Genomic DNA, 15,482 nt, shown 5'->3' with positions numbered 1-15,482 from the left:
TATTGCAGAGTTCACAAGTCCTGAACATACAAAACTTGCTTGTACAACCTCCAGTCTGCAAACTCTGTTCATATATTTATTGTTGCACCCCAAGGACCATGCGGCATTACATGGGAAGCATACAATAAAGCATAGCAACAAAAGCACAAAGAGCGATGTTACAATAATAGGAAAGACACCAACAAAAGACTACAGATACTACAATGAGTGAAAATAAGAATTCAGACTTTCTGAATGAATGATGTTCAAGAACTGACGTCACAGATGAGGAAATGGAAATTTCCTGATTTGATGGCGTGTGGAAAGAAAGAAAAAGGGAATTAATCAGTGTGATATGAGAATCTTTTGCATTTGTGAGGATTATTAAATTAAATATGCACCAATGATGAAATATGCTAAATATATGCTATTGATTATATGTCCATGCCGAGACTGGGAGGTGACACGGGTTCGAATGTTGTCACTGGCTGTGCTGTCTGAGGTTTTCCAAAGACTTTCCAGACGAATGTCGGCACAGTTCCCCCTGAAGTCTGCCCAGGACGCGTACTAACCCCCCTTTTCCCCACTCCTTCCTGCTGTCCTCTCTCCATCTGTCCACGTCTGTATACATAGCAACAGTTGCTTCGCGGCGCTAACACGGAATAAAAAAAGAGACTATATGGATATTTATTTTTTAAATTTCGTGTTAGCGCCGCGAAGCAACTGTGGCTATGAGCGGCATACAGACGTGGACAGATGCAGAGAGGACAGCAGGAAGGAGTGGGGAAAAGGGGGGTTAGTATGCGTCCTGGGGCGACTTCAGGGGTAACTGTGCCGACGTTCGTCTGGAAAGGCTGCCGGAAAACCGAGGGAAAACCCCAGACAGCACAGCCAGTGCGGTGATTCGGACCCCTCCCAGTCTCGGTGTGGAGAGGGGTCATCCTAACCACTGTGCCGCAGGAGCTGGTGTATATGGATATAATGATTAAATATGCACCAATGCAAACAAAAATTGTAGCGTATAACGCTATGGTCAGAGCAAAACTTGATTATGTAGCAGTGGTACATGATCTGCATCTAAAAAAGGATATTGCACAACTGAACGTATACAAAGGAAAGCGGTTCGGTTTAGTTCCGGGAAGAACAGAAGAAATGATTCACCAACTTTGATAATGCGAGAGAATAACATCCAGACATTAGAAACATGCCAGAAACTATCTAGATTATTATTCCTTCGCAATATTATTTCAGGAAAAGTCGCATTGGGGTTACTGGATTATGTAAGATCTGTAGGAGAAGAATGCAGCGCAGTAAGCAAGATTAATTGTTAGACCCCATTTTTGCGAGAACCAATATATTTAAGCATAGCTTTCCCCCCCCCCCCCCCCCCCCCCCACAAAGTAGAAGACTGGAATTCATTACCCAATAGTGTTTTTCAATCAGGTAACTTTGTAACGAGTTTGGGGAGTCATTTGTCGTAGTCCTCTGTTTTATTTTATTTTATTTTATTTATTTACTTACTTGTTCATTTTTGTTTATTTATTCATTTGTTTTTCCAGCGTCTTCTGATAACTATGGATGTGGTGCCTTCGTGCTTATTATTAAGGCCACGGGTTTTCCCCGATTCTGCGAAATTTCACAGAATCTGGAATCTGTCCTTTATCTATCCTTTATTTTGATCAAAATTTCGCGGCGTTTTGCACGGAATTCCGCGGAAATCCGATTGGAGGGGGGGTCGAAGAACGCGATTGGTGCAATGTGGACAGTTACTACGACGAGCAGCGTTGCAGGAGAAGTATTGCACGCTCACGCGAAATAGCGTCAGGAGTGCGTGCTGGGCATGCTGCCAACTGCTCCAAGGTACACGGACTCTTCAACATAATTTACTCGCGTATTTTGCGTCATCGGATATCTGGCACGCACATCTCAGCGACCGTGGCAATTACCTTTCGCAATGCCGTCAGTGTTACCGAAGTTATATTGTGGTGATTTTGTTTGATTTGCACACACTTTCGAGTAATGGTCCGCTGACGATACTGCCACTACCAGGGCCGGTGCTAGGGGTGTGCGGGGCCTGCTTCACACGATTAAGTGCATACCTGATATTTAAAAAAAAAGTAATCCCTGGTTAGGGGCTTCGCGTGCAGGGCCTATGTAAGCGCGGGGCCTAAGGCGGTCGCCCCCCCCCCCCCCCCCCCCTTTATCGCCAGCCCTGGTCACTACAAATACAAAATGCGGAAAGAAATGCTGAACAAACATTACAGCACAACATGCCAAAGCCTGTGAACATAGCGTGCTTTCAGTTGCCAAGTGCGGACTAGTAGCTTCTTCCAGCAGCGTCTTGACGTATTTCACCGATATATGACCGGGAGTGAGCCGCCGTTTTGCCTTCCGCCGTCAGCGCTTGCGTGGTATTTGGATACTTCTTTCGCGCTGGCCAAATGCAGTGATAACGTTAGTATCGGCCCTACCAAGAGCCTATATGACCCACATACTAAAATTTTGAAATTTTGCATCGTTTTGATATTGTAAGAAATATTCCCATGCTATCCACGTAACCCTAAATTTTCCGATTTTTTTAGAGAGAAAAAGCGCGCAAATTATGCGAGTGGTTTTTAAACGGAATTAGGGTGCTTTTTCCGAATCTAGCGTCTATTTCGATCAAATATTTGTCAATTCCGTACAATTCAATGCTGAAATATCTATCTCAAGCATGCAATGTTCAGCAAGTGTAAAATGATTGTAGCTGACAACAGCATTCACTCTGAGAGGAGATCATAAGGTATCATGTCATGCTGAAGTTTATAAAATATTTTTTGTACCCACGTCATAAAAAAAAAATAGTGTTTCCCGCTTCAAGCAGCCATTGACTCCTTGCCACGGAAAATCGCGGAATTTTCAAGTCAGTGCCGAGGAATGTTGAATTTGCCGCAGCAGAAAACATGGGGCCTTACGTATTATGAACATTGTAGTTATGCAGCCTTATGAGCTATCTAAGCTCCTCCTACTTGGGCCAAAGCATTGGCTTGTGGTATATACAGGCATACATGTTAACATACAGACAGTACAGGTGACATGCATAATATGTTAACGTAATATTGTAAGCCCGCACGCACCTCCTATGTGCAATGTTGGTGTTGATCTGGACCACACATCATCTTGGTACAATCATTATTTATGTTAACAACACACTTAAGATCTGCACGTTTCACCACTTTTTTCTGAAGTTTGCCAAAAAGGTCAACGGTGTACTTTACAACAATGGTTGTTTTGTTTGTGATGCACGTGTATGTATTTGTGACACTGTCCAGAGTATGGGTGCAGAGGGACCAACACGAAGATACACGAAGTGAACCAAACCATTAGAAGGAGTATGATAGATAGGACTGGAGATGAAGTTAAGTGCTGTTAATCAGGATAGCAAGGGAGGGGTCATAGACAGCTGAGGGCTTGCTCACATGATGCATGGTATGAGTAATAGTGGCAGATTCCCATAAGGTTTGTGACAATCTTATCTTTGCAAACGAAGCCAGGCGTGGTCCTGTCAAACAGTGGTTCATATCATACCCAAGACAATTAGAGACATATTTGTACAGTTCAGGGGCCGCAGATGTGTTTTTTACATTGTTGGCATACTTGTTAAGATGGATATTAAGACATGTCGCTTGGCCCACATATAAACTGCCACACTGTAAGGGAACAAGTTAAGTAACATTACTGCAACATAGATGGGTAGAAATCCAGCGAACCGGTAGAGATGTAGGAAGGGAGTTGCCTCAGGACAGAAGCCGCCGATATTTCGAACAGAGACTGTTCTTCTTCTGGGCACCGTCCTCATCATTGGCATGGTATTTAAAGGGTTAGGTGTGACATGTTTAAAGGTTCATGCGAATTGTGGGCCAAAAGACCGGAGGGAAGAAAGGTTCCGTACGGGCTTCTACGGCCGGAGTGAATGGTTGCTTTGTTAGAGTGTGGAGGGGATTATGTGAACGTTGTGATCTAGGCTACAGACCGGTTACAGAAAAATGGAAGGTTCACGAACACGTGGACGAAACGGGACAACAGGCAAGAATTGGCAAGCATAGCGAAAGATAAGGAGGTTAGTGGTTACGTGGGGAAAATTCCAGAACGAGCAAAGGTTTTTTTTCTTTTTTTTAAATATTTGTAATGCAAAGTTGTGGCATGCAATAAAGAAAGTAGAAAGCAGTGGCCATGCAGAACATAACAGATGATAATGGAGATAGAAGGGAAAAGCATATTTTATTTGTGAAGTGTTTCTAGGGTGCCTTGTGATTTGTTGATACTGGACGGGTGAAGAGCATTGAACTTGTATATGAGATAAGACTCCCTATCACGTCTGTCACGTGTGGGTCTAAACCCGGTTTCTAGAATGTACAGTTTAATGTTGTCAAAATTGTAACCAGGAGCGTTAAAGTGTTCGGCGACTGCTTTGGGGAGTTTGTTGGACGTGTCGGCTCTGTGTCCGGTAAGGCGGTTGTTCATTTGTTGGCCGGTTTCACCAATGTATATTGCATAGAGCAGTCGCCGCATTCAATGCAGTATATGACATAGGAGCTTGTGCATGTGAATGCGTGGTTAACGGGGTGGGTGTAATTGCTCGCAGTGCTTTTGATGGAGTTAGCATGTTGAACGTGCTTGCATGTTTTGCAGCGCGGGAGGTTGCAGGGTCGTGTTCCCGTGTACGGGGTGCTCGTTTTGCTGATTTTGGCATTGACCAAGGAGTCTGCCAGGTTTTTTGCGCGTTGGTTTGGTCACCTGTATGGGATTTGTGAATATATTGCTAAGTCGGTCACTGCTTTGGAGGAGGGGCTCGTGCTTCTGTAGAATGGCTTTGATGTTTGGAAGTGCATTGGAATATCTTGTGATGAAGCTTATTTGGCACGCGTCAGGATTTTTTCGGTTTTCCAGAACCTTGTCTCGATCGAGTCTGAGTGCCTTGCGACAGAATTCGGTTAGGAGGGAGTCTGGATAGTCCCTTTGGGCAAGTGTACTGCAGAGTTCGTCAAGCTTCTCAGCGTAATCTGTGTCGTTTGAACCAATTCTGCGCAGTCTTACACTCTGCCCATTAGGAATTCCAACCTTACAGTGACGCGGGTGGTGACTCTTGAAGTGAAGGTATTGTTGTTTGTCAGTTGGCTTTTTGTACAGGGTTGTGATGAGGTTGCCGTTGTCTAGTGATATTGTGGTGTCGAGGAAGTTAATTAAGTGAGTTGACTGTTGTGATGTGAACTTTATGTTGCTATGTGCGGTGTTCAGTAGATCTATGAACTTTGAAATTCATGTTCCCCGTGTTCCCATATTATCAGTATATCATCGATGTATCGAAAGTACACTGTGGGTTTTAATGAGAGGGCGCTGAGAAGTTTGTTTTCTAAGAACCCCATGAAGATATTTGCGTATGTGGGTGCAACAGGTGTGCCCATACTTGTACCGTGTACTTCTAGGTAGTATTCACCATTGAATTCGAAGTAGTTCAGTTTAAGGACCAAGTCCATTACAGCGAGTATGGTTTCCGTGTCTTTTCTTTTCAAATCCCATACAGGTGACATACTGACGCACAAAAAAACCTGGGAGACTAATTGGTCAATGCCAAAATCAGCAAAACGAGCACCCCGTACACGGGAACACGACCTTGCAACCTCCCGCGCTGCAAAACATGCAAGCACGTTCAACACGCTAACTCCATCAAAAGCACTGCGAGCAATTACACTCACCCCGTTAACTGCGCATTCACATGCACAAGCTCCAATGTCATATACTGCATTGAATGCGGCGACTGCTCTATGCAATACATTGGTGAAACCGGCCAACAAATGAACAACCGCCTTACCGGACACAGAGCCGACACGTCCAACAAACTCCCCAAAGCAGTCGCCGAACACTTTAACGTTCCTGGTCACAATTTTGACAACATTAAACTGTATATTCTAGAAACCGGGTTTAGATCCACACGTGACAGACGTGATAGGGAGTCTTATCTCATATACAAGTTCAACGCTCCTCACCCGTCCGGTATCAACAAATCACAAGGCACCCTAGAAACACACTTCACAAATAAAATATGCTTTTCCCTTCTACCTCCATTATCATCTGTTATGTTCTGCATGGCCACTGCTTTCTACTTTCTTTATTGCATGCCACAACTTTGTATTACAAATATTAAAAAAAAGAAAAAAAAAACCTTTTCTCGTTCTGGAATTTTCCCCACGTAACCACTAACCTCCTTATCTTTCGCTATGCTTGCCAATTCTTGACTGTTGTCCCGTTTCGTCCACGTGTTCGTGAACCTTCCATTTTTCTGTAACCGGTCTGTAGCCTATGTCACAACGTTCACATAATCCCCTCCACGCTCTAACAAAGCAGCCATTCACTCCGGCCGTAGAAGCCCGTACGGAACCTTTCTTCCCTCCGGGCTGTTGACCCACAATTCGCATGAACCTTTAAACACGTCCCACCTAACCCTTTAAATACCATGCCAATGATGAGGACGGTGCCCAGAAGAAGAACAGTCTCTGTTCGAAATATCAGCGGCTTCTGTCCTGAGGCAACTCCCTTCCTATTACTGCAACATGTAACACATGGTTGGTGGTGTGCTGCAGCATAGCTGTTGACAGAATTGGGGGGGAAATAAAGGGGGTGAGGGTTGATAGCTCGTTGGAAATGGAAAAAGCCACTTTGATGCTATGGGAAGATGCTAATTTAGCCAGGGAATGGGAGATGCTGCGAAATATTGGAATTATAACTGTCCAGTTATTTGGTGGGTCACAGGCAGGTGAAGCTCTAACATTATTAATAACATCAGTGACTAATGTCAGGGATTAAGATGTTCCACATGCACATGTGGATGTGTTGAGTCTGAGCATTTGCCATGTCCATTTTCTATAAACCCATTCCCTCTGCACCTCAGACTCACGGTAATGTCGCACTCTCCTAACATACACCAGCTCTTTTGCATTTGATCCTTATGTTGTACATGTGTTACGTTCGCAGCAAGGGGCTTGCTGACAATGTTGTAATTGCCAAGGTGGATAACGTGCTTTGGGACCTCGACAGACCTTTGGAAAAGGATTGTGACCTGAAATTGCTCAAGTTTGAAGAAGAAGAAGGTGAATCACTTATTTTACAAATATCTCTAGTCTCCTGCTTGGGACAGGAGTGACATGCAGCACATACAACTGGTTACATAATGCTTTAGATTATGATGTCTAGGCAGAATTCCTCCATGATTGCATCTGAAAAAAATGTGTATCGTGCACACAGTGATTAGTGTTTTTATGTTATTTAATATTGTGATTAACTTATTATATATTACATTATGATTAAAGCCTGAAGTTTTAGGGTTTAACTCGATTCTTCCCCAAATTTGCAATCTGAATTGAAGGTTTCCTCTTTAGGGTGAAACCCGATTTTTACTCGGCAAATTGCCCTGACTGAGACGTCTGTAGGGTTGTACGCTAACTTGTTTGGCAGCAAATGCAGGTACATCACCGTTTGTACGAAACCTGTACAGTTGGTTTGAGTAACTGAGCCAGATCTGTCCCCGAATTTAGCATACTGGGAGTTTTTCTACCGGAATTCACATAAATTTAGAGAACATGTTGGTTGTCCAATTTTTACCCCCCCCTTGAATTTATTGAAAAATATTTTCCAAAAACTTCAGGCTCTAATTATGATATATTGCATGCAACAAACCAATATGGCTATCATGAAATCATACCTGCTCCTATAAAACGTGTTAGGTATTAGAAATTTACTGCGTTTCCAACATAGTTCCAGTGTGCCCACAAGCACGCTGCAGTGGGGGCTGTGTACGAACAGTTTATAGAAAGGGTGTTTTAGTAACCACTTAAAATTAATGAGTAAAGCATAGTGTCAAAAAAAATATTCAATTCAGCCAGTGAAAAACATCCTAGAAACATTGCTATGAGGTCATGCACTGTGGCCTCGCTGAATTGAGCAGTGTGTACCAGCTCAGTCACAAGCGCAGCCCAGAACATGACAAAATGTCCTTAGTGTGCGCATGTGTTTGCATTACATACAGTGAAACCTGCGTATGACGATATTGTCGGTTATCACTAACTTAATCGTTATGGGAGGGATATCGCTCCAGGAGGGCTGACTTAGGTCAGCGCCATCTTACGAAAGTTGCACGCACCACGTTATCCTATGCGAACAACGTTAACGAGGGACGCTACGAAAGAGAGTGGAAAGACCAGTATTTTATTGAAAATGGCTCATTAGGTTTGATTGTTTTTCGTTGCTGTTGCAGATGCCCATAACGTCACGTTCAATTGCGTCGAGGTGGGCGACGTAATCTGCAGGCAGTTCGCACTCCATGATAAAATTCATGAGGACGTCAATAGCATGAAGCGCGCTTGTGCATGTTGTCGATGCCAAAATGCCGTCTTCTTCATCTGATGTGTTATTGTCGTCAGTGTGTCTCACTCGAACCTCCTGGATAATTGTCTTCTGTCACCGGCTCTGTCACCAGGACACCGTTGTCGATGCTCATATAGTCGTCCAGCGTTGTGTGTTGATTGACCAAGTTCGAATCTAGACGTTGAGCTTTGTGGTCAATGGACTCTCTGTCATCTTCGTCACCAGCTGTGTTGAACTCAGGCACACTGCTTTCGGGAGTCGGCTGAATGAAGCCTCCTTTCAAAAAGCAGTTCGATATCGTGGTCCGGCACATCTCATTCCACGCCACATTTAGCCATCAGCGACGTTACCTTCAAGTCAGGGAGTGTTATCTTCCCACTTTGTCCTATACTTGTCAATATTGAAAATCGTTCTGTGTATGTCACGCTGTCTGTATAAAACCTTCACATTGACAATCAAGCCCATGTCCATAGACTTGCGTCGACATGGCTCATTTGTCAAGCAGCAACAGAACGTTTGTTGTCTTCTTTGCATCTTGGCATCAAACTCCTCGAGCCACTCCTTGAAGAGCGAGCGTGTCATCCATGCTTCCTGGTTGTTGCAATATCTCACATGGATGGCTGCAGGCTTTGTAAAGCCACGTGGCTTCTTCGATTTTATGATGACAAAAGGTTTTCTGTAGTCAGTACCATCATGTTCGCACAAAGGAACACTATCAGTCGCACCTTACTGTGTTTACCACACACACAATCTTCCCCGTTAAAGGCATGCATTCCCGTAGGTAACATTTGATAAAACAGTTGAGTTTAATCGCCATTATAAATGTTGTGTTTTTCATACCTGTTAAAGATGTCTCTCAGGTGCTTTTTTAACCACGCTGCCTTCCTAGAGCTGTCCATAGAGGCACTTTCACCAACAACCTTTCTATATAATATTTTGTATCGGTCCTTAGAGGAACATGGAAAGGACATGGGGCATGTTGCTAATGCAACGGACATATCATGATCATCATGAGTACTACACGACCGAGCGCATGTCTCGCACATCACATCTTGACTATCATCTGTTGCGAGCGTTATTCATTCTGGAAATAAACATAGTCGTAACTAGTCACGTCTCTTCTCGATTTGGTATCAACAAGGCATATATTTTTTTACTGCATCGTGTGAGCATACTACCTTCAAGAGCCATCACGCAAAGTGTTTCCTTTTGGAAGTGCGAATTTACTGATAAAATTGCTTTGCAAGAAAGAGCGCAGCGGTGGCGACCTCGCTGAGCGGCTCCTCTCATCTCGTGACGTCAGGTGGCAGAGGACTCTTCATTGGCCACCAGGAATCATTGTTAGTGAGAGCGACCAGTCAAGATGGGAGTGGGGCAGCGCACAACGCGACTGCAAAAATGAATAAAGAAAAAAGAAGTTGCTCGCCTCAGTATTGGGAAGGCACATGACGTTGGAGACTGGCAGCTGAGGAGAGCAGGTTTTCTGACCCGCGAGATTGGAAGCTCTCTTGCACTCCAAGATTACGCACTGCACTCGTAGTTTTTGTGCGAATGTGTGTCACAGGGTCTGTAATCCTAATTTCTAGTTCTCCCGACATATTTGTTCTGGAGTCTTTCCACACTCCTTTAAAATGCTGAAGTGAACCTCTGCATGGCTTGAGGCCCTCTTCCTCAAGAAGAAAGGCAACATTCTTGGCTTTTGCGATGAGCACGGGGCTGCTGATTGGAATGTTGCGGCTTCGTGCGTCAGCAAACCACTTCTAAAGCGCGTCTTTGACTTTTTTGTACGTCTGCTCTTTGATACTTTTGTGCTTCGTATTCACACTGTCATCAGCTGCTTCTTTTCGCAGTTTCTCCTCAGTCTTCAGTATCGTTGACTCTGCCGACAGTGATAGGCCATACTTTTGCACAATGGACGCCACCCTTGTTCTGCGGTGATGATCCTTGATGATCGCTAACTTGACTTCAAGTCTATCGCTTTCCATTACTTTGGCTGGGACGCTATCATTGACGGATGTAGCGATGATGCGTCAACGCAGGAAGCGGGAGCAGAAATGTTGTGAACCGCCAGAGTACTAATGGCCGTATCTGAAGGGAATTCCTGTGCAGGACCTCATTCCCAAAAGGGTGAGATGGGTACATCCTCCTGGTGTCCCGTTCCTGCAGTGAGATGACTAAGGGTACATCCTCCTGGTTTTCCGTTGCCGCAGTGACTTACAATTTACGAAAGGGTGCAACGCGCGACAGTGCGCTGCTAAAAGTTGGTCCATGAGTGTGCGGGCGTCAGGTATAGCAGTACGTGTAATCAAAATTGCGAACTTTATCGTTATACACGGCTCCATTCTTCATAGAGAAAGGGTTTATATTTTGACGGTAAAAGTAAAAGGTTTGTCGTTGCCCGAGGGATCATTCTGCTTTGTGACAACTACATGGGCTGAATATCATCACACCGCTAATGCAGCTTTTCCATCTCAAAGGTCAGCAAGTATTTTGGCACTCTAGTGCACACATCTTGGGTGAAGCCTTGGAGCGCATCTATGGTGGATGTCTGTGTTATGGGCCACCCATCGAAAATGGCTTCTACTATGATATGCATCTGGAAGAGAATGGAGTGTCTGCTGCTGACTACACTTCCATTGAGGGTCTTATGAAATCCATAGTGAAGGATAAGCAGCCTTTTGAGCGTCTAGAGATGCGTAAGGAGGACCTGCTTGAGATGTTTAAGGTAAGTAGACAAAATGATTTGAATGACAATGTGGCCAGACATGTACTTACCTCCACTATGACTACGAATGCACTTGCAGTACAACCCCTTCAAACTGCGCATCTTGAATGAAAGAATAAGCACACCTACTACCACAGTGTACCGGTGCGGTCCGCTCATTGATTTGTGCAGAGGTCCACATGTGAGACACACGGGAAAGGTGAAAGCCCTTCAGGTTACCAAGGTTGGTTCGCCTTCTCTATCCTTTTGGACAGGAAGATATTTTGAGGCACGAAAAGTACCTTGCTATTTCAGTGTCTGACATCTTGCATAAATTGCAGAAATCTTAATGCAAGTTGTTGTTCTGATGTGTCACAAGAAGCTTTATTGGGAATTGATGTAACAGGGATACAGTCAAACCTTGGTATCACACACTTATGGGAATTGTAATTTCTTTTGTTGTATCGAATATTTCATTGTACCAAAATTGGTGAAATATAGAAAGGTTTATGACGCGAATTAAGGAGAGCCAAGCAACGTAAATGTGTATATGTAGAATCATGATTATATGATCACAGAATTTTTTAAAAGTCAACGTCCTCGCAGACTTTTAAAAGCGCGAAGTTCCAGGTGCATAGCACAAACACTTTTGTGGACCGCTATGAATGATACACATGGGAATCACTGGTACTCGTATGCGATTTATAAGCAGTCCATATCATCGTAGACAAAAGTCTTGATAGCTGCTGTTCCTCCAATATTTTTTACAGAGCGGAACACATACTGTACATAAAAAAAGTGTATATTGAAGAATGTGCACTCTGCAAGGTAAAAATGGAGTTGAGGGATCAAAATAGGGTATACCTAATAAAAAATCTGGATGAGTAGTAATTGGGATTACATACCCTGGGCTACGTACTATTTGCACCAAAAGAATGAGTGCAGCACGCAATCCTGGTGCGCAAGGGAGCTTTCAGTCCAGTGGATCAGGAAGGCTGCTTCTCTCATCTGCCAAGTATGGGACATCATATCTTCTGGCAAATAGTGAGGCATGTGCCTTCTTTTTAATGGTAATTTTCTTAGGAAATGTGTGCTTCCCAACGGAATTATTTCGTGTGACATTTCCTGAAGGCAGTACAGTCGAAACCCTTTAAACAAGCACAGAAAGCGCTTCAATCACTGCCATATTTTTATACCAAGCAAGCCGTTTACCTGACTACTGCAATGCACCATGTAAAGTGAATCAGTGATTGACAGGTGCATAAATATTGCAGAATTCGGTTTCAAAAATCGTGACCGTGCGCAACGGTGGCAGTGCTCTCAACCAGCTGCCTGAGTCGCTTTGACGGCAGTATGGTACAGCCTGCTAACAGGCTTGGAGAGACGTCGTTTGCTACACAAGAAGAGAACTAGTGGAGGAAGAAGAAGAAAAAAGAAAGTGCGGAAAGTGCGATCTCTCTCGTAACCGTAATGACATCACTGGTGATGTTTTTCTTCCACCTCTTTGTTTAACCCTGCAGAGTGTGTTGAGTGGGGAACGTGCGTGTCGATGTTCTGGGGCATGTTTTTTCAATGAAAGATGTTTCATATAGATATATTTGGTGTGTTGGTTGTCAAGTCAAGTCACATCCTTTCATAATGCCTCAGAAACAGATAATCTCTTGAATGGCTTTCTGTGCTCCTATAGTTTGACCAAGGTAGTTTCCGCATATTTTGGTCAGAACACAAATTGTCATATTAACGAAAACGATGTGTTTCAGGTAGGGGTGTGCGAATCCAAATATTTTCAGTGGAATCGAATGGGGAGAAAAAATTCCGAATACCGAATCGAATATAGAATATTCGTGCAAAATTTACAATATGTGACTTTCGCACTAAAAGTTTTCATTTCGTAGCCCATGCCTTTAGTGTAATTTTTCTAGCATAAACTGTCACAAGAGAGACATGAAATTCTTCTGTTTAAGGCCCCTACTCTTTAATGTTACATGAGAGTGCTTCCTGCTTTTCAGGTGAGCCTACACTTACTGGAGTGGTTACCTTCATTTCAAAATTTTATGCCAGGCATATTATACGGACGAGGCTGTAATTGTTTCAGACAACCACAGGCCATTTGTGAAACAAACGAATTGGCATCCTGCCTCAGCTTTGCCATGAACACCTTTTAGTTTCTTTGCACTCGCCCTAGGAAGTTGCACTACTGAAATTTTAGATGCAAAGGACATCTTTAATACACCCTTCTTATTCGTGGGCTGTAGTCATTATTCAAGAGTCCTAACTTTTTAAAGGCAACCTCACAGACATCAAATCAAACTCCCTCGTCGGCACCGCTAAACTGCATGTGGGAGAGGCACCGCCCCTTCCACAGACGATGTCTACAAAACTAACTTTGGATAACGTTATCTCAAACTAAACACCGTCCCGCCTGTGTTGGTCCTGCAGCAAGGGCAATTTTGTAAAGCAGGCTTCACCTCGTGCACGGAAGCATCAAGTGAAGCCCACTTTCGGGTTGTGTCGTTCATATTCGCGGAATAGTCCAATATTCGAAAAATCGAATACTGGATAATCGATTCGCGAATCGAATAGTTCGAGCGTTTGATATTATATTTGAATTCGAGAATTGGAATATTCGCACACCCTTAGTTTCAGGTCATACCATAGTCTTTACATAACATAAGGCTCAGGCAGTATATATGAAACACAAATAAAGGCATTTCGAAAAAGCACCTTGCACTTCATCTTTGGAAAAGGCCTGACAAATGTGTTTGCTTATATCTGGTCCTATGGAAGCACAAATATATTTTGATGGCCTTATGACTTACCGAGGAGTATTCTATAGACCAGTGTTTCTCAGCTGGGGTTCTGTGAACCTTGTCGCGACGTCCTGCAAACGGGATACAGTTGAGCACCCACAAGTGAACCTTGAGTTCTTAGCGTGAACACTAATGGACCTTTTTAACAATGCTTCTGCGCATGAGGGTGCCAGAGAGGGTTCCCTACATATTTGAAAGATGGCGCCGGCTGTGTTTTGGTCCGTGCCGAATGTGTTTTGCTGGACAGCCGCTAAGATATGACATGAGTGTGAAAAAAGTCCATTAAGCGCTGTCAGGAGTGTCAATATGGGGAGGGGGCAATGTGGGGGCTGAGTATGAGACCTTCTAACTAGCAAGTGCTGGGACATAAACCTCATTTTCATGCACAAGGATATAGGAGGTTGTGAGAACTACCTGTTGCAGGGCAAACTTTTACAGGATATGCATCCTGATGCATCCGCTTCTTGATCAGATATCGATCCATCAGTGTGCAGCTTCTAGCAACTGCAAAGCGTACGATATGACACAAGTTTCTGCAGTTTTCAACTTTCGCTTTTCCTTCGTTTTTCACAGGCTCGTAATAAATTTTTTGCAACTTTCAGCTTAACTCATTACTTTTGGGATCCAGTTACTTCATGAGGACTCGAGCCCCCAAACGCTGCTGCAGTCGGCACCTATGTTTGGGGTCGTACTGGCAGAATGATAGGTTCCCTCGAATGACATAAGTTGAGAGCCTCAGCCATAGACCCTCGCTTTCTCTGTGAGCATAGTATCATTGTCATTGACAACTGGCTCTGATTTCATTCAGCCATATTACCGTGCCTTCTCCAAGGACACATACTTCAGCTGACGCTCATGAAAAGTGCCTAACTCATCACAGTCCTGCCACTTCTTCATGCGTTTCAGAACTGTGCACACCGTAGACCGTCAAATAACTAAAAATAGCTCTCGCTTGCCCCAGTCGGCGAGTTCATGGTGGGCAGTAATTGGTCTTTCCTTAAATCTGACACATATTTGTTTCTTCATTCCAGCTGTCAGGTATGTCCATTCACATTTCTTGTCAGGCATGACTGTTGAATCTGTCCCGTATGGCTGCAGCACATCAGTGTGATCATATTGTCACGGTTGAAAACATACGAGCGAGATGGCGAATAATCGGCGAATGCTTTATTCTAGCTGCTTAGCTGGCTAACACAAGAGCGGTAGCTCTTAGACAGAACTATGGTAAAGAATGCTCCGGCTGGGAGCTCACAAGCTTTTATACACAGCGGCGAACATTGTAGAAAGCGCGCATTGGTGAAGAAGAGGAAGTAGAGAAGCTTCTCCAAGGTTTGCGATTCGTCCATGAGATTGATGCGAGCGAAGAAACAGATGCGTCTGGAAACATCGCTCGCTAATCAGCGCGGCGTGTCCTGTATCTCAGCCCGTCGCTCGATGCCTCCCCGTCCGTTGCTGCTGTTCCGTGTGGTCGCTTCAAAGATATGTGGCAATATGACCAAGGGCAGCGCTCTTCCTGAAAGTGGGCCCATGGCCCACTTTCTTGATGGCATTTGAAGTGCCAGTTCATGACCACTGGTTCAATAACTGGC

At 44.1% G+C, this 15,482-nt stretch overlaps 1 protein-coding gene across 2 annotated transcripts in view; it reads left to right on the top strand.

The window, feature by feature from the left end:
• Positions 1 to 15,482, top strand: part of LOC135388578 (threonine--tRNA ligase 1, cytoplasmic-like) — a 35,801-nt gene that overhangs the window by 1,492 nt on the left and 18,827 nt on the right. For both annotated transcript variants that reach the window (XM_064618198.1, XM_064618199.1), the window contains exons 4-6: positions 6,991 to 7,106; positions 10,857 to 11,104; positions 11,184 to 11,327. In XM_064618198.1, coding sequence (XP_064474268.1) covers positions 6,991 to 7,106; positions 10,857 to 11,104; positions 11,184 to 11,327 — 508 coding nt within the window. The remainder of the gene's footprint in view (positions 1 to 6,990; positions 7,107 to 10,856; positions 11,105 to 11,183; positions 11,328 to 15,482) is intronic.

The sequence above is a fragment of the Ornithodoros turicata genome, chromosome 3 (genome assembly GCF_037126465.1).
Source record: "Ornithodoros turicata isolate Travis chromosome 3, ASM3712646v1, whole genome shotgun sequence".
Lineage (NCBI taxonomy): Eukaryota > Metazoa > Arthropoda > Arachnida > Ixodida > Argasidae > Ornithodoros > Ornithodoros turicata.
Note: the sequence above shows the minus strand (reverse complement) of the source record. Positions and strands in the feature narration are given on the sequence as shown.